At 36.2% G+C, this 18,606-nt stretch overlaps 1 protein-coding gene across 3 annotated transcripts in view; it reads right to left on the bottom strand.

Moving 5' to 3' along the window:
* The window catches only part of LOC140171324 (uncharacterized), a 74,427-nt gene that overhangs the window by 2,516 nt on the left and 53,305 nt on the right, over positions 1–18,606 (bottom strand). For all 3 annotated transcript variants that reach the window (XM_072194563.1, XM_072194562.1, XM_072194564.1), the window contains exons 8-15: positions 10,245–10,368; positions 8,524–8,640; positions 7,772–7,999; positions 7,193–7,321; positions 6,609–6,827; positions 5,994–6,119; positions 3,481–3,603; positions 2,098–2,196 (exon numbers count right to left, since the gene is read on the bottom strand). In XM_072194563.1, coding sequence (XP_072050664.1) covers positions 2,098–2,196; positions 3,481–3,603; positions 5,994–6,119; positions 6,609–6,827; positions 7,193–7,321; positions 7,772–7,999; positions 8,524–8,640; positions 10,245–10,368 — 1,165 coding nt within the window. The remainder of the gene's footprint in view (positions 1–2,097; positions 2,197–3,480; positions 3,604–5,993; positions 6,120–6,608; positions 6,828–7,192; positions 7,322–7,771; positions 8,000–8,523; positions 8,641–10,244; positions 10,369–18,606) is intronic.

Raw genomic sequence — 18,606 nt, 5'->3', positions numbered from 1 at the left:
ATAGATAATACATTAGGTTACAAGGGTCTTAAAGAATATAATATTCAACTGCCTTCCACTTACAAGTCGATGGTTTAACTTCGTGAAAGATCGTCCAGATGAGCAAATCACTGAATGGGCCTTTAAGAGGGAACTCAGGTTGTGATGTGAAAATGAAACATTTGTTTGATGCAGATATTTGTTATACTTTTTAATTTTTTATATTTGAAATTAAAAGAAAAAAAAATGAAAAAGTTTAACAAACTACTAAAAATTCATTCTTTTCCGAGGAACTCGTTAATAGGCACATATGCTTATTAACAAATCATAAAATAATTTTGAAGTGATTCACCCAGTTGATATTTAAAATTTGATTATTGCTATCAAGGACATGTCTTACAAATATATTACTTTAATTTTGAAAATTGCATGACCCAGACGCACAGTTATAGCCATTTAGCCATCACGTTTTCTACTTGTCGGTCAAATTGATCAGTTGCTTCTTCGTCAAATGTTGAAAGAAAGTTCAACCGTATCACTACCTTAATGTGTGATGCAAGATTGTGGTTGAAGTGCCGGTACAGATTAAAATTCTAATATACACACTGCAAAAAGTGTGTCTAGCATGGAGACATGTCTTCAGAATACATGTCTTAATTTAGCGTCTTTGTGCAAGTTACATTATCATAACCACATATCTTGTGGTTAGTCATGACTTTATGCATATGAGTCATGTCTAGTTTAGAGACATAGGAAATTGCGATAAGACACGACTCGAAGCATTAGTGACTTGTTAGAAGTCACGATTATGAAGATTATCATTCATCCAGGTATAAATAACTATGAAATTATTATAATCTGATCTACTGGACTTACGTTTTTGTGAGTGGCAATATTTCACATCCTATCTCGGATGCATCATCAGGCCAACTGATGTTAACGCGGCAAAAGTTCGTTGACCTGTGAAGAGGATGTTACGTCACAGGTCGAAGATGAGCAAAACCTGAAAATTCTGCGAAGTTTCTCCGACAGTCCAGATACGTAAGGTATAGTCACGTTCCTGCCGCGAATTTCAAAGATCAAGGAATTCCAGTGTCGTTCAAACCAAAGAACACCTTGCGGCAAGCGCTGGTCCATCCCAAGGACAAACAACCACAGGACAAACAAAGCAACATTGTGTACGCAATTCAGTGCAAGGACAATGGATGCGATGACCTTTACATAGGGGAGACCAAACAGACTCTAGCGAAGCGCATGTACCAGCATAGGAGAGCTAGCACCCCGGGGCTAGCACTGGTTGCGGAGACTCTGCGGTTTACACGCACTTAGACAGCACTAATCATTCATTTGACAACAAGCACGTCAAGATATTAGACCGCGAAAGCAGATGGTTTGAGAGAGGAGTCAAGGAAGCGATTTATGTTAAACGGGAGGAGCCTTCACTTAACAAGGGAGGCGGGCTACGACACAACTTGGCAGGGGCCTATTGTTCAGCGATAAAGAAGATCCCTCAGAGGTTTTGCTCATCTTCGACCTGTGACGTAACATCCTCTTCACAGGTCAACGAACTTTTGCCGCTTTAACATCAGTTGGCCTGATGATGCATCCGAGATAGGATGTGAAATATTGCCACTCACAAAAACGTAAGTCCAGTAGATCAGATTATTTCATTGTTAGAAGTCACTTATTTAATAGTGTGTCTTTAATTAGGACATGAAGTAAGACATGTCCCATTCTGATCCTATAATTAAGACATGACTTAAGGCTAGCTACATACTTTGTTGATCTCTTGTAGCTAGCCATGTCTTGGATAAGGACATAGCTCAAAGTCCTGTCTTTCCACAAGCCATGTCTCCATGCAAGACATGACTTGCATAATGACATGGCTAAAAAGTGGCTTCAAAGTCGCGTCTTAAAATAGTGTCCTCAGGTAAGACACAATTTTTGCAGTGCAGACATTCATTTACATTTTACTTAATCTTTGCCAATATTTGCCAAGAAATGTCACCGGGAACGTTGGTATTATATCATAATTGCAAAATAACGTGACCAGACTGACATGTTCAACAGACCAATTACACTCTACATTCAAATTACGGTTAGTTATGATGTTCTTACGGGCATTTGCATGGCCTGGATATCTTCCGCGGTGTAGTAGTTTTGCTGAACTCGTCTTGGCTGATATGGTTGCGGCACAGGTTGGTATCGTGGTTGAGCCTGTATAACAAACAAACAGTTGTTGTTAAAACTTACCGACAATGTAGACATGGTAGACGTTAACTGATGTTGAAAATCACAGACATGACATACAAATAGAAAATACTTAGAATTTAAAAAAATTTGCAATATTGTTCTTGACGATCGTCAATATATAATTACAACAAAATCACTTCTACAGTGATTGGTGTATCACCATGTTTACTGCATACAGACGAATCCGACTGTCTGGTCAAATCAATTTGGTCATACCGACCGATTATCTTTCCACGTATGGAAATTAATGACATGTTCTGTTCCTTAACTAAATTATTTCATACAACTTGGACTTATTGATATTATAACGGGGAGATGATGTGTGTAAAGAATTGACTAGATTCAGAGATTTCCCTTCGTCGACCGTCTAATTGAATGGGTTTACTTTTAAACTTCAAAACGCTCACCAAATAAAATAAAAACAAAATAAGTTATGTTAATAAATAATATAAAATTAAATACATTAACAACGTTAACTATTACTGGTTGAATGACCTTACTGGCTTACTCCAACCAGTCGTTTCAAATATAAAGTGGTAGGAACTCAAATCGAGAGCAAATTAATTATTTAAATACTTTTGTTTTCCTGGAATTGACTTAAAGTTGTGTTTCATCTGAAGAGGAAAGTATTTTTGTTCTATACTCTGCATTAAAAATTTGAATTTATGAGCTTTTGAACACATAAATCGAAATTTATGGCCCGTGCATCAAATTCTACCCCGTAGTTTTAAATGAACGAATCCGATTGCATCAGCCACGACGAAGATGGAATTTTCCACATTAAGGGTTGTCTTTATGTTGCAGCAAAACCTCGATTCTGGCATTATGTCCTAAATCTTCATCACACAGAATAAAGTTACTTGTGTGTACATAAACAAACAGGTCACTGGACGAGATTGAGGTATTTGTTTGTGGTACACCACTTGATAACGGAACAGCTGTGTGCAGCCACAGAATACAGACATTCTTCTCAGTCAGGCGTCAACACATGAAATGACGCGCACAGTTGAAACGGAACATCAAACTGCCTCAACGATACACCACAATATTACCCAAAAATCAATCAATGAACTGAGACTTACATACAGAATCGATTTATGCTATTATATCGCTCCTATAAAAGTTAACACATTCGCGGATCACACGAATCGCCTTCTATTAATCTTCTAATAATAGTCATATGAAATAAAACTACAGTAGACTACTTTTTACAGAGGAAACCCCGGGAGGAAACCAGGCAATGTTTACCATTTGTTGAGGCGGAGGCCTATAGTTGTAAGCTGGGCGTTGCATTGCCTCCTCTTCGGCACGCTGAAGTTGTTGTGCGTATTGCTCGTCTTGAAGCAACTGGCGCTGCTTGGATCCAACCGCCTAAGAACAAATGAGAGGTAAGAGATAAGAAACCAGATACAAATTAAATACTTTACACATTCTTACTATTTTATCTAAATCGAGTTTCTTTTATTCTAATTAAACAATTGCATAAGAACAATACTAAATTTTGCTGTTGGATCCCTACCATGCCTACTAGCATTTGCTTGCAATTAAATACATCGCATTAGATGGTGGTGGAGGAGCTTTCGGATGAAGGATATCTTAAAACTAGAATAAAGAGACGCGGTGGAGACTGTGGCCCAAGGTCCACCAGGAGTGGTAAGTAGAAGCAGGTCACAACTCAATCATTTCTGTCATCGAAGACTTTTGAATTTGTCAGCAAAATATGGATAGAGTTGTACATACAATATTAGTTTTTGCTCATAGCCCACTGTTCTTCGTGCAGTTGGAAATTTAGAAAGCTGATCAAGCAATACGTTCTGAGAGATCATTCTTTTGCATGTTAGGTCTGTTGTTGGCATCCTTAATGCTGATCAAATCAATTATTTCTGAGACGATTCTTATGCCAATACATTGCAGTTAGATCTGTATCAATCTGTGCTTTACAATGACCCAAAAGCTTTTCAGTCACTGTATAAGATACTGCGATGCAGTTGGCATAGCTGCCAAGACCGAGAAACTCGGTGTAATTAGAAGAATAGATAAAGGTTCCTCCATGTCCATCACGCGCCGCCGCATTGTCATATTGAATTGACAAAATTCAACTGCAAACAGTTCGGATGTGGGTACGGAGTGTATCATGTGTATGTATGCGGGGGGGGTGTATATTAATATGTAACCTATGCAAATGAAGGCGAGATTTTATGGTTAATTTCCGAGAAGAAAATTCTAGGCCTGTGCGGTAACGCGAATAAACTTTTACACATTCAAAACAACGGGGAGAGCGGTAACCGAAAAAGTCTAGTGCAATCATTGCTTTTTTATTTTATTTTTGAATACGGGTATACATATTCTTTATTATTAGAATTCACAACTATCAACATTATCTTTGAAAATTACGTGAGAAAAATATGGTCTGTTGTATTATTCTGTTGTCACGGAATTACAAATATTTATATGTTGCACTTGCAGTCTTCTACAACACGGCAGCTATTAAAGGGTTGAAACCATATAAACATGTATCAACAGTTTCTACGGTCATGACGGTGAAGAAAATAATCAGTGATGTCACAGAAACCATGAGAATAGCTGAAAATCTATTGGTAGCCATGAAGCTGATCATTATAAAAAAGACAACAAATATAGTCTATAATATTTCTGTAAAGAGTTAACTCAGTTAAGACCTTTATGTCAATTCGTGTACCACATGAGGAAGCATAACTTTAACCCAATAACCCAAGTCAATTACTGTCAAAGCATGAAAAGTCACAGTAACATGCCCAGGTGCATTTATTTATACTTTCTATTGATCATGTTGTTCAACAATATACCATTATCATGCTTCATTGCATAAATTTAATTATTGAGCAAAAAAACTTGATTTGAACTTCGAAAACTGAGTTTATTTCCTTGTGAACCGCTCTCTTAAAAATTAAAAACTATTTTTGACACAAAATTTATTAAGTGTAAGATTAATGCCATAACTGAATAGACAAAACAAAAATAACAATGAATTATATAATTTCCCCACATGTAATAGGCATTCCCTTCACTGTTTACCAGGCTACTATTATAATACCTGCCTTTAAGTGAATTCTTTATCTGACCTTAAACTTTTAGTTCAAATCTTCATATCCCTGGTCTTAAGATTCGCATGTTCCTTTGTCAGGTGTGCGAACTTTTAACATGATTAATGTACAAGACACCATTTACACTATGTTTGCACATATTTCACGGGAAGTTGTTATTCATAATAGATCATTTTGTGTGACTGTGTATCAATATTTCTTTGATATGAGATTTGAAACCACATTATACTCGTTCTTATAAAGGTGATGGAGTTACAATTTAATTTTAATATCCAAGAATGAGGGTATAGGGTCTGTATTGATCTGTCTTATAATTGGCAACTATAGGGTCGTATTTCGCCTCTCGAAACATTGGTTTTTTTGGGTTTGTTTGTTAGATGTTGTCTACTTGTTTTGACCAAGATGTGTTTCATAAAACATTTCTGTGGTTTGCCGGAGTTTACATTGATATAGTTATCTGTCTTTGTTTTCCTCGTGCACCATATCAAACTAGTGTACCTGGTTTTAATTAATATTTAGTGTCGTTTTATACTGGGTAGTTATCCTCGTGTACCATCTTTTGATCTTTATTATGATGATTCTTGATATCATGCCATGTAATTTGCAACTTAATCAGCACTGCCTGTGTGCTTAATTTTACTTTATTAATTCGACTAAAATACATCTCCATAATTATACCTGTGGTTTTGGGCCTTTGAGCTCACGTTGGTACTTCTTCAACTCTTTCTTTGTTTCATCAAGTTCTCCCATGATCCTTTGGCGGTCCTGACGCTCATGCTGGAAATCGCTCTGATATACTTCAGTCTAAAACATAACAGTTATTTCAATGCATTTTAAATACTAGTAAACATTCTAGGAAACAAGAAACGCCAGAAATTCATATTTTTTGTGTGTGGAACGTTTACCACTACATCAGACGCATGCAACGCCAAGAATACATTTTTGTCACATTTTGTGTGTGGAAAGTTTGCCACTATAGGTCGCAAAAAGCCATAAAAACTTTGGTATCTGCAAACTCGTACTAATCATTAAAATGCAACTTACAATAATAACAATACAAGACAAACTAACATGATCTTACAAGGCGCTTAGCTGCAACGAACTTTCAAAAAGATCCGGCAGTTTATAAATAATGACGAAATTAACACTGAGAATCCACACTGGGCCATCTTGTCGAATGTTTGACATGGATTTTTTTGTCGATCGCCTTATAGAAGTGGGGGAATCACGATTTTTCACTAGAAAGGACTTAACAAGACTTAACAAAGAAGAAAGCGTTCTGGTGTACGATACCTGTTGTCTGAGGATCTCTAACTCTTCACGCAATTCTGCTTCAGACATGGATTCAACACGCTTCTGAGGAACTTCCAGACTGTTTGCAATCAAAGCTTCCACTCCCGATGGAATACTCTCATACACCGGATCAGGCGGATTGGCGATCTTAGATTGAATTGGTGATGTCTCACGTTTTTGAACTTCCGCAGAGCTCACCCGCATTTTTCGCGCCAAAGCCTGGGAAACAAAATGAAAAAGTTAAGAAGCTTATGTCAACTTATGTCAGATTATGTCAATTTCTTCAAGGAGGCGACAACGTCATTAATAATTGTAGATCTATGTATCAATATTTTTAACGGTAACGAAATGGAAATCGTATATGCAGGAAAAATGCACGCTATCATGATATCCAGAAATATTTGGAAGCAAACATGGAACATTTATAAAGTTAGTGTTGTCTATAGAAAAGTTGTACTTTAATATTAATGGAAGTCGTGGATAAAGTTAACGATGATAGACACAAAATTGTGTAATAGAAATTAGTGAAAACCAAACGAGAATGCAGTACATAACATAAACACTAGATCAATCTGTGACTGTACCTCATTCAAGCGACTGATCTCATCTTCCGCTTCTTTGCGCTGATTGGTCAATGTACGAGCGTACCCCTGAACTTTCTCAAACTTCTGTCTCAAAACATCGACTTCTTTTTGTTTGTCAGCTTTCTCTTTCTACAAAAATAAAAGTTGTTATAAATAGTTTCTCAAATGATTTCAATGAAGACGCAAGCAATAAGTATTAAAACTGAAAACTAAAAATGAGTGAAATTGTTGAAAAAAATGCATTAGGTATTCTTCTTTTTCCTCTTCTTCATCATCTTCCTCTTCATCATCTGCCTCCACCGCTGCTTCTTCATCTTCTTCCTCCACTTCATCGTCATCATTTTCTTGAAGACGTCTCCATACGAATCCGAGCATGGAGATCAAACACCTTTTTGGATTCGGATATTTAGTAGCCCTTCCTTTGCGATCGCTTTCACACAACATATATAGAGCGGAAACAAATAATGGTTTATATACATCTAAATAGTATTAAATTTACATAACAAAGATAAGTTTTATATGCTTAAGTGGATAAGTTAGTATGCAAATTATATCATGATAATCAAGTTGATTGCAAACCTCAAGGCGTTCAATGCGTTCCTTCGCCTGTAAAAGCAGTGCATCTTTCTCCTTCTGGGTGATATCCATTTCTTGATGATGTCGAGCAGTTTCGGTTTTCAGTTGGTCATTCTCATTTCTCACTGCAAGAAGAGCATCAAGTTCTTTTCTCAAGTCAATAGCTTGTTTCTCCAGTTGTGTTTTCATCTTGCGATAGTGCTCATCCCAGGAATGATTCACCTTCACGATCTGGGGAAAAATACAATGTGACCTAAGAATGTCTTATGTGTCTCAACAGATTTATTCAACACGAGTGGATGTTCATACGTAGTAGTAGATAAAATGACGTCATCAGTAAGGATTACCCCGATTGTAGACAACTTAGACAAGATATCATCACAGCTTCATCATCTGCTAAAGACGCTAGTCGACCTAGCGAAAACGTTCCAGAAAAGTGAAAAATAGTGTAGTGTTGAAATTAACTCCTTATCCGATTTATTCCCGAGAAATACTAAAACGTCCGGGTCACAAATGTTCAAATGGCTATTTGGAATACAATTATTGTACATTTTGGAAGAAACTGGACCATTGTGGATAAAAAAAACCGACTTGCAATTAGGGTGCCAAAAAGTATAATAATTTGGAGAACACAGAAACCATATCTAATCAATCATTGTCGATGGACGTATTGGAGACTAGTTCAACATTATTGTATTAATGTATTATCGACTACATCACATCGGAAGCGCCATTACAATGGACATTATTCATACCTCATCAATCTGCTTCTTCAGTGAGCCAACCTCCATCTTCAGTTTGATGTTCTCTTCTTTGGTTGCCTCCGCAGTATCACCCTCTGGAGCAGATCGCTGCTTCTCCAACTTTCTAACCTGTTATCATTAAGATCAATACTACAAGTTATCATCCGTTGTTATCATACTGCACTCTTGTTCCGGCAGCTAAAAGTCGCCAAGTATAAGAAGAAAAGGTTAAGATTTTTAAACAATGTTCAAAGGCGTGATTTTGCGCTTAATCTGCAAAGTTTAACATATGTTAAAAGACTGTTAAACTCGAGCGTATAAAGGTGGTTATTTTTTGTTACGTTAAAAGGCGTTAAACTGTGTAATGTTTAGTGGAATTGTACTTTATCTGTTTAACGATACATCTCGCGCCACGGAATTTTAACCAATTATTGTTTAAAATGACAAAAGCAAATGGCGGCCACGAGTGAATGCTGGTCGTGCTGCTTATGGTCTCCTGAAACTTCGTTCAAATAGGTAGGTTTGAGTCAATCAGGTTGCACCAAACTCGAGATTCGTTTGATAAGTTATGCATAGACATCGTTGAGACATAAAGGATGGATATTGATGCGTTCATTTGCTAGATTTAACAACGTCATTGGGATTGACATTCTAGCGATACTGTACTGTACTGTTCTACGTGCACGGTACATGTATATCACCAATGTGTGTACCGCGATGTTCAGTTTTGGGCATACGCACAATAGCTTACAATGAGGACGAGATGCATTGAAGTATCGGTATGCTGGATACCGTATCGAGTGTGTGAATTTATTAGCGTTGATGTATTGTATTTTAGCATTGTATCGTAATGCATGCGAGAGAGAAAGGCTTACTAGATTTTAATTTTTTACTCGGATACATTGCCCGGATACATAGCGGGTTGAACTGATAAAAAACAAACAAAATACTTTATGCATGAAATGGTATTTTTGAACGAATCTCACAGTTGACCAAGATCTGATAACTTCAAATCTATCATGAATTATGTTTCAGTATAAATTAAAAAAAAAAGAAAGAAAGAAAGTCCCAATCATAATTAAATCCAATACAACCATTGATTAAGCAGTTGTATTTCTTAAACAATCCTTAGATAAAATAGAACATATAAATCATTATCTGTTTAGAGTTATTAAGCAAATATTGATTAAAAGACCTTAAACAACCTAGTTGGTTAAGCACTTAAACTTGAAGCTGGTTAAAGTGCTATATGCATTTATTGGTTAAAAGTTTTAAAGAACTATTGATTTGAGCCTTAAACAACAAGAAAATTAAGGGCCCTTAACCAATATTTCGACGAGAGGACCACGTAACTAACACGAGTTTAAGATTGATTAAGATTGTTTAAGACTTTTTTAATTGGCGAAATAAGAGTGCACGATTGACAAAATGTGGTCACGTTCCATCCGTTTAAAGTAAAAAAAATGGTCAGCAATTAAAGCAATATCGTGGCAAGGTGCAAATGACACCCATATAGTGGTGGTATGTCGTATAATGCACATCAGGTCTTAAATAGGAGCATAGCTATGACAGCTCACTGCGAGGGAAATTTCCATCAGGACTTTGTTCGGAAATTTGGAAAGTGCAACATCGTCAATAAAACATGTGTTTGCTACATGCCAAAATCGAGGCAAGACGAGCCTCACATAATATTGTAACATTTTACGCTGTACCAACACCGTTATTGTATGTACCTTTTCTTCGTCCTTGATGTCCTGTGCCTCCTTGCGCGTGACGAAGTCAAATTCATGCAGTTGCTCATCTTGTTTTGCTTTCTTCAACTCTACGTTTTCAGCTTGCAAGAGGTCGATCTGTTGCCTGTTATATTTATATTTAAATATAAAACCCTTGTAAATATAATTTTTATTTCGTAACTCTCAGCAGAATATCAAAATGATATACAGCTAACATGATAAGAAACAAAAAGTCAAAAATTCAACCACAGTATGAAAACCAGGGAGCGTTTAACAACTTTGCAACATTTCATCTGTATCATGCGCTAACATGCTAAAGGTCTTGAACACAATACTTCATAGACCATCCCTCGGGTCCGTGGATAACGACTGGTAATGTAGACTATACTATTAGTAATCAACCCAAAACACAGCTTTCTCTCCATTGCATTGTTGCCAGAATTATTACACTGGGAATGGTTGGGTTTTGAGAGTTCAACCAACCCAGGACTCACTTTAACCAAAGACAATAATAACAGGCGCAACAAGTACCAAGTAACAACACGTGGCCACCTGAACTCTACGCATCGATATTCACGGAATACTGGGGTGGGAATCATGACCGTAACTGCGACCGACAATACTCTGGTTGCTATAATTGCGGATTTTCAAACCACAATCAGAAATCATGTTACCGCAGTGAAAGAATGAGCAGGAATACAATTGTGGCCGAGTTAATGGCCATGATAAACGAGCCTACTCCGTATTACCTGAAGAATACATATTTTAAATCATTACAATATTTAAAATGCAGCGAACCCCAGTACAAATCGTTCATTTCGTGCCCTGGCGTATCAAGAAATACATGAATAGAGAATATTGACTATCGAAAGTAGACCACATTCTTCCAGAGCAACAATAATTCCTTTTCTTGTTGCTTTCTCTCCATTACATTGTTGCCAGAATTGTAACACTTGAATTGCTTGGCTCTCTCTAACAAACATTCGCTGAGTCCATCCCAGGACTCACTCTAACCAAAGAGAAAGGGACTGACAACTATTACCAGACTAAGAAAAATATAGATTATTCAAGGTCCGGAAACGCGCGCTGTTAATAATGTTGTTATATAATGTTATTTTTAAGATCTAAGTAACATCACGAAAAGAAAATCTTTCAAAACGAATTTTCCTAAAAATGTCGTCTATAACAATTTAAAATTGACACGTGATCAAAAAAAGAGAAATCTAGAAGGTGGACAATTGTAGCATTGATCAGAAATACATGAGTGGGCATTATTATTATCCAGGTGAAATGCCAGGATGTATATAGGAAGGAGCGCAACTATCCATAAACTTGTTGGAGGGGATCAGACTGGTCCTCAGAAGAGTATTTTCGGATGAGACAAAGATAATGTAACTTATTACTTCACACGTCAATTAAGGCCAATTCACAAAAGATAACATTCAAAAGTAAAGCAGTTCTGAAAATATTACTCGTGTATCACGAGCATGTAGGCTATACAGCAATAATTTTGAATTTGGGATTTATTATATCTTATTAAATTAATTTTTAAAATCATTGCAATATTTAAAATGCAGTGAACCCCTGAACAAATCATTACTATCGTTCCCTTGCGTACCAGGAAATAAACGAATGGAAAATATTAACTACCGAAAGTATTGTAGAATGATTTCTTCTTATTAGTTGTGACGGATAGTTAACAACATAAATAAATATATTGTACAAAGTTCATTAAATAAACTAAATGAAATTACTGAATGCATCGATCTGTCCTATTCAAATATTGCCATGATTATATTGAGTTACAAAATATTATCACAGCGTTGAAGTTGTATTTGCTTTTAATATGTCTATAAATTGAGTTGCATTGTCAAAGTACAGAGTCTTGATGCGATAAGATTGATCCTGGAATCGACGGTTGTGAGTAATGTTGCCGAGTTGCATTGTCAAAGTACAGAGTCTTGATGTGATAAGATTGATCCTGGAATCGACGGTTGTGAGTAATGTTGCCGAGATGGAATGTTATGTTGCTACAAAGATTTGTAATCTGACCACACATAGAAATTTTGTGAGTCAAAAAATATAAATCTCTCTTATATGATAAAGCCTTCCAACGAGAGGTCAACATATGTAAGATATACTCTTGAAAAAGCCATCAAACACCTTCCTTAACAAAGCCTTCAAACAGCATGGGCCCATTCCATGTCAACTCCAGGGATGTGCACCGCAGCACCTCTTCAATTTTTTTCTTTTTCTGTGTGGTGGTAGATATTGATGAGAAAGTAAAATCCTGAAAATTTGAGCTTCATACTCTATTTCGTTTTCCCGTGGCATCAATTTGAAATTTAGAGGTCAGCGTAAAAATGTGAAATCAAAAGACGATGTTGGAGGTCCAGAATGTATAAAGGGAACCATTTACAACTTTGAAAAGTATGTATCCAGGGGTACTTATTTGTGTAGAATTCAAATCTGGCATCAGAAAACTTGTAACTCCTTGACTTTAAAAGATATAGGGCCCTCAAAATGTCAACTTCGTCCATTCAGGGGGGTCAAAACTCAAAAAATGTACAATTAATTTTTCGTCCATTTTTCAGCTAGTCAAGCCCTTTAATAGGCTCATTACTTTACCAATAATGTCCTATTAAAGGGCTTTGACTGCAAGAAATGGACCCATTAAAATTAATTTTACATTTTGGAGTTTTGACCCCCAAAGAAAACCTGATGACGAAGGCATTTTGAGGGCACCATATCTTTTAAAGTTGAAAGGAGTTACAACATTTCTGATGCCAGATGTGAATTCTGGGACACAAATATGTATTTCAGAATACATACTTTTCAAAGTTTAAATGGTCTCCTTTATACATTTATGGACTCCAAACGTTGTCTTCGCGTTGCGACACATTTTTACGCTGACCCCTGCTAAATTTAAAATTGATGCCATGGAACAACGAAATGGAGTATGAAGCTCAAATTTTCGGAATTTTATTTTCTCATCAATATCTACAACCACACAGAAAAAGAAAAAAAATTGAAGAGGTGCTGCGGTGCACATCCCTGGAGTTGACATGGAATGGGTCCATGAGTAATGTTACAAAGATGGAATGTGATGCTGCTTCGTACACATAATTGTAATCTGAGCAGACCTTGTCATTTGTAAATCAAAATATAAATATCTCGTTCAAACACCTCTCTTGATCCCCGGTCTTGATCATAAATTCAAACACATCTCCTTTCAAAGCTCTTAAAGGCTTTTCTTGACAAAGCCTTCATCTATTTATTTATTAGGCAAAATTGACAACAATACAGAAAATAACAAATAAGCAATCATCATCACAAGAAACACACAACCAAGTCAATGAGCCAGGATAACCCATAAAGTTGGCTAAATATGCCAACTTATTTCCAATGGGGTCCATCGTGTTCAAATATCTCTCAAGAGTCAGGATTGACAAAGCTTTCATACATCGCTCTTGACAAACCCTTCCAAATACTTCTCACGACAAAGCATATAAGCATTTCTCTTGAAAAGCTTTCAACACCTTTCTTGATGGAGCCTCTAAATATCTCTTGACCAAGTCTTCAAATATCTCTCTTGACAAACATCTGTACATGTGTTGGCGAAGCTGTCAAACACCTCTCTTGGCAAAGTCTTCAAACACCTCTTGATAAAGCCTTCTAATATCTCTTGACTAAGACTAAAAGCCTTTCTTGACAAAAGCTTCAAATATCTCTCAAACATCAAGATTGACAAAGCTTTTACACATCGCTCTTGACAAATCCTTCCAAGTATATCTCTTGAACAAGCCTTCAAATACATCTCTTGACAAAGCTTTCAAACACCGCTCTTGACAAAGCCTTCAAACACATGTCTTGAAAATGCCTTCAAAATCTCTTGGTCACATCTACATCTCTTGACAAAGCTTTAAAGCACCTCTCTTTAAAAGCCTTCAAACACTTCAGTTCACAAAGCTTTCAAACACCTCTCTTGAAAACCCTTCGCCGCCTATCGTGATGAAGCCTTTAAATATCTCTTGACAAAGTCTTCAAATACCTCTTTTGACAAAGCCTTCCATTACATCTCTTGACAAACACCTCTCTTGACAACGCCTTCAACGCCTCTTGATAAAACCTTCAGAAGGTTCTAATATCTCTCTTGACAAAGCCTCCAAGTACATCAAATTCCTCTATTGACTCCCTTTTGACAGTCTTTCATCTCCTGACAAAGATTTCATGCACCTCTCTTAACACAGCCTTCAAACAATTCAATTGACGAAGCCTTCAAACACCTCTCTTGAAAACCCTTCGCCACATTTTCTGATGAAGTCTTCAAATATTTCTTTTGACAAATCCTTAAATTACATCTCTTGACAAACACCTCTCTTGACGAAGCTGTCAAAAACCTCTTTTGACAAAGCCTTCATTGTCATTTTGACAACGCCTTCATTGTCACAATGTCATTTTGTGAGTCAAACAAAATCTCCCTTTTGACGATGTCTTCATCAAAAGCCTTTAAATATCTGTTGACAAATACTTTCAAATCTCTCGAGTCTCAGCAAGGCCTTCAAATGTCTGTTGTCACCAAGCCGTCAAAGACCTCTCTTGCAAAAAACATGCAAATTCTCTCTTGTCAAAGTTGTTTCAAACCTTTCTTGACAAAGCATTGACAATCATTCCTTAGCAAAGATTGTCAAAGCCTTCAAATCTCTCACAATTGAGTTTTCACACATCGCTCTTGAAAACGCCTGCCAAGTACATATCTTAACAAAGCCTTCAAGTACATCACGTACATCTCGTGACCTTCAAATACTCGTCCCGAAAAAGCCTTCAACACCGCTCTTGATAAAGCCTTCAAATATCTCTTAACAAAGCCTTCAAATATCTCTTAACAAAGCCTTCAAATATCTCTTAACAAAGCCTTCAAATATCTCTTAACAAAGCCTTCAAATATCTCTTAACAAAGCCTTCAAATATCTCTTAACAAAGCCTTCAAATATCTCTTTACAAAGCCTTCAAATATCTCTTAACAAAGCCTTCAAATATCTCTTAACAAAGCCTTCAAATATCTCTTTACAAAGCCTTCAAATATCTCTTAACAAATCCTTCAAATATATCTCTAGACAATGCCTTCAATTACATCCCTAAACCTTGAAAAAGGTTTCAAAATCCTCTTTACAAAGCCCTCAAATTCCTCTCTTGACTACTCCCTTTTGACAGTCTTTGATATCTAATTTGACAAAGCCATCTAGCAGCTCTTCTCAGAAAGGCTTCACGCACCTCTCATAAAAAACCTTCAAACATCTTTTCATAAAGCTATCAAACATCTCACTTGATCAAGTATTCAATCACCTCTTTAAATACCTCTCATAACAAAGACTTTAAAAACCTCTCTCGATCACAACTATTTTCAAAGCTTAAAAAAGCCTCTCTTGACAAAGTAATTAAATATCTCACAAGCGTCAAGATTGACAAAGCTTTCACACATCACTCTTGACAAAGCCTTAAGTATATCTCTTGACAAAGCCTTCAAATACAACTCTTCGAAAAGCCTTCAACACCTCTCTTGATAAAGCCTTCAAATATGTCTTGGCCACATCTACATCTCTCGACAAAGCTTTTCAAGCACCTCTCTTTGAAAAAACCTTGAAACACTTCAATTGACAAAGCCTTCAAACACCTGTCTTGAAACCCTTTCGCCACTTTATCTTGATGAAGTCTTCAATAACATCTCTTGACAAATACCTCTTTTGGCAAAGCTGTCAAAAACCTCTCTTGACAAAGCCTTCAAACACCTCTTGATAAAGCCTTCAAATATCTCGTGACTAAGACTTCAAACTAATTTCTCGATCAAACATTCAAACAAGAATTGATGTCAAAACCTCTCTTGACAAAGCCTTCAGGCACCTCTTAATAAAGTCTTCAAATACATATTGACTAAGTCTTCAAATATGTCTTGACAAAACATTCAAAGCACCTCTCTTGACGAGGCTGTCAAAACCCCTCTTTCATTGTCACAATGGCATTTTGTGCGTAAAACAAAATAAAATCTCAATTTCGATGTCTTCAAGAATCTAGTGCCTTCAAATATCTGTTGACAAATACTTTCAAATCTCTCGAGGCTCAGCCAGGCCTTCAAATGTCTCTTGTCACCAAGCCATCAAAGACCCAAACATTCAAATAACTCTCTTGTCAAAGTTGTTTAAAATCCTTCTTGACAAAGCATTGAAAAGCATTTCGTAACAAATATCTTTACAGATTGTCAAAGCCTTCAAATACCTTTGAAGATTGAGTTTTCACTTATCGCTCTTGACAAGCCCTTCCGAGTATATATATTAACAAAACCTTCAAGTGCATCTCGTGACCTTCAAACACTCTCTTCTCTTAACAAAGCCGCCTAATTATCGTAAGTATGAGCGTTTGTGAAAAGTATGTATCAGGTGGCATACTTTTTGGGTGATTCATTATCGCAAATATAGGAAGGTTTGTGGAAAGAATGTCAGGTGACATACCTTTATAAGGCAATCAATCTCAATAGTAGGAAAGTTTGTCAGAAGAACGTGTCAGGTGGCATACCAATTTATAGGGTTATTCATGATCACAAATATAGCAAAGTTTGTGAAACGAATGCCAGGTGGCATACTTTATAGGGTGACTCATAAGGTTTGTGAAAAGAATGTCAGGTGGCATAACTTTATAAGGTGATTAATCTCAATAGTAGGAAGGTCTTGTCATGACAAGAAATGAGTCAGGTGGCATACCTTTATAGGGCAAATTAATATCAATAAGATGAAGGTCTTGTCAACGGAATGTACTAGGTGGCATACCTTTATAGGGCAATTAATCTCAATAATAGGAAGGTCTTGTCAAAGGAATGTGTCAGGTGGCATACCTTTACCGGGTAATTAATCTCAATAGCAGGAAGGTCTTGTCAAAGGAATGTGTCAGGTGGCATACCTTTATAGGGCAATTAATCTCAATAGTAGGAAGGTCTTGTCAAAGGAATGTGTCAGGTGGCATACCTTTATAGGGCAAATTAATATCAATAAGATGAAGGTCTTGTCAACGGAATGTACTAGGTGGCATACCTTTATAGGGCAATTAATCTCAATAATAGTAGGTAGGCCTATGTCACAGTGGCTGCGCAATAATTCTGCCACACTGTGCATGCAAGCATAACAGTGAATTAAAAAGCGCGCGCATCAAAGTCGGCTGATTTTTGGAAAACATCAATGTCAAAAATGAATTTCCTTAGTATGTTCCATTTATCCCAATTGTTTGAAATTTTAATATATGGTATATGAAACCTTTCTGAAGCTACCATTGAATCCGACAAAATTAAATTTTGCTTTGTTCAAGAATTACTGCCTGTTTAATGGATTTTTGACGATCGCTCATAAATCAGTAAATATAGGCCTATTGAAATAGTCTGATCTACCACCATTTAGCTAAAATACTAATCTTTCTTAGCATGTAAATTATTTCCGTCTACATTGAATGAAACACTTGAGGAACACTAGTTAAAACATAATATTACCAAAGATATTCCATAGGGAGTAGTTTTCCAAACCACAATAGCTTTAAGCCATTGTGTGTGTCCAAGGCCATACTAGTTTTGTATACGCGCTAGAGTGAAACGGCGCTTCCTTTTACCATTTGCCCTCCTACGTTAATCCAGATAACAAAATGTTAATTTTAAGTCTCATTGCAAATGAATTTTTATTTTTACTTTTCGGATTTGGCTTTGAGTAATGGTGACATATACCATGTTGACAGTAAAAAAGAAAATTCTATTCCAGACACCATCAAAATGTCAAACTTTGTATTTTTTGTATTATTTTAAAGTAATTAACTGCTGTTTCTTTATTCAACATCATAACAGGTTCATACTTGACAAATTTATGGTGAATGAATAGACTTTCATTAAATATTAAAAACACCAAAATTACTCATGCCTAATTTACATAATAATATCATGAATACATAATTAGCTGTAATTAGCTAATTTGCATAATTAATTACTTTTTGTGTATTTTTTGTTATCAACTGAAAGAACTTCATATACATATGTGTGCAAAAAAACCCGCACCCTGATATCGTGTACGGTTTTCCACTGGCATCATTTTTTCAGCTTTAATTTGTCTGCAGATTGGCCGAAATTGCTAAAATAGTACATTTGGTTAATTTATTATAATTATTCAATGATAAATTTTTTAATTTTGTTTTCTTTAACGAAGTCATGAAAGATAGGCATTTAACCTGTGATACTTAAATTAACGCTGCTTTTTCAAGCAAGCGTCCAAATAAACCGTCAAAATCTCGGAATGTGCCAATTTTGTCATTGCAGCCATTTTGTAGCAGGTTTTTA

Source organism: Amphiura filiformis, chromosome 15, assembly GCF_039555335.1.
Source record: "Amphiura filiformis chromosome 15, Afil_fr2py, whole genome shotgun sequence".
Classification (NCBI taxonomy): domain Eukaryota; kingdom Metazoa; phylum Echinodermata; class Ophiuroidea; order Amphilepidida; family Amphiuridae; genus Amphiura; species Amphiura filiformis.
Note: the sequence above shows the minus strand (reverse complement) of the source record. Positions and strands in the feature narration are given on the sequence as shown.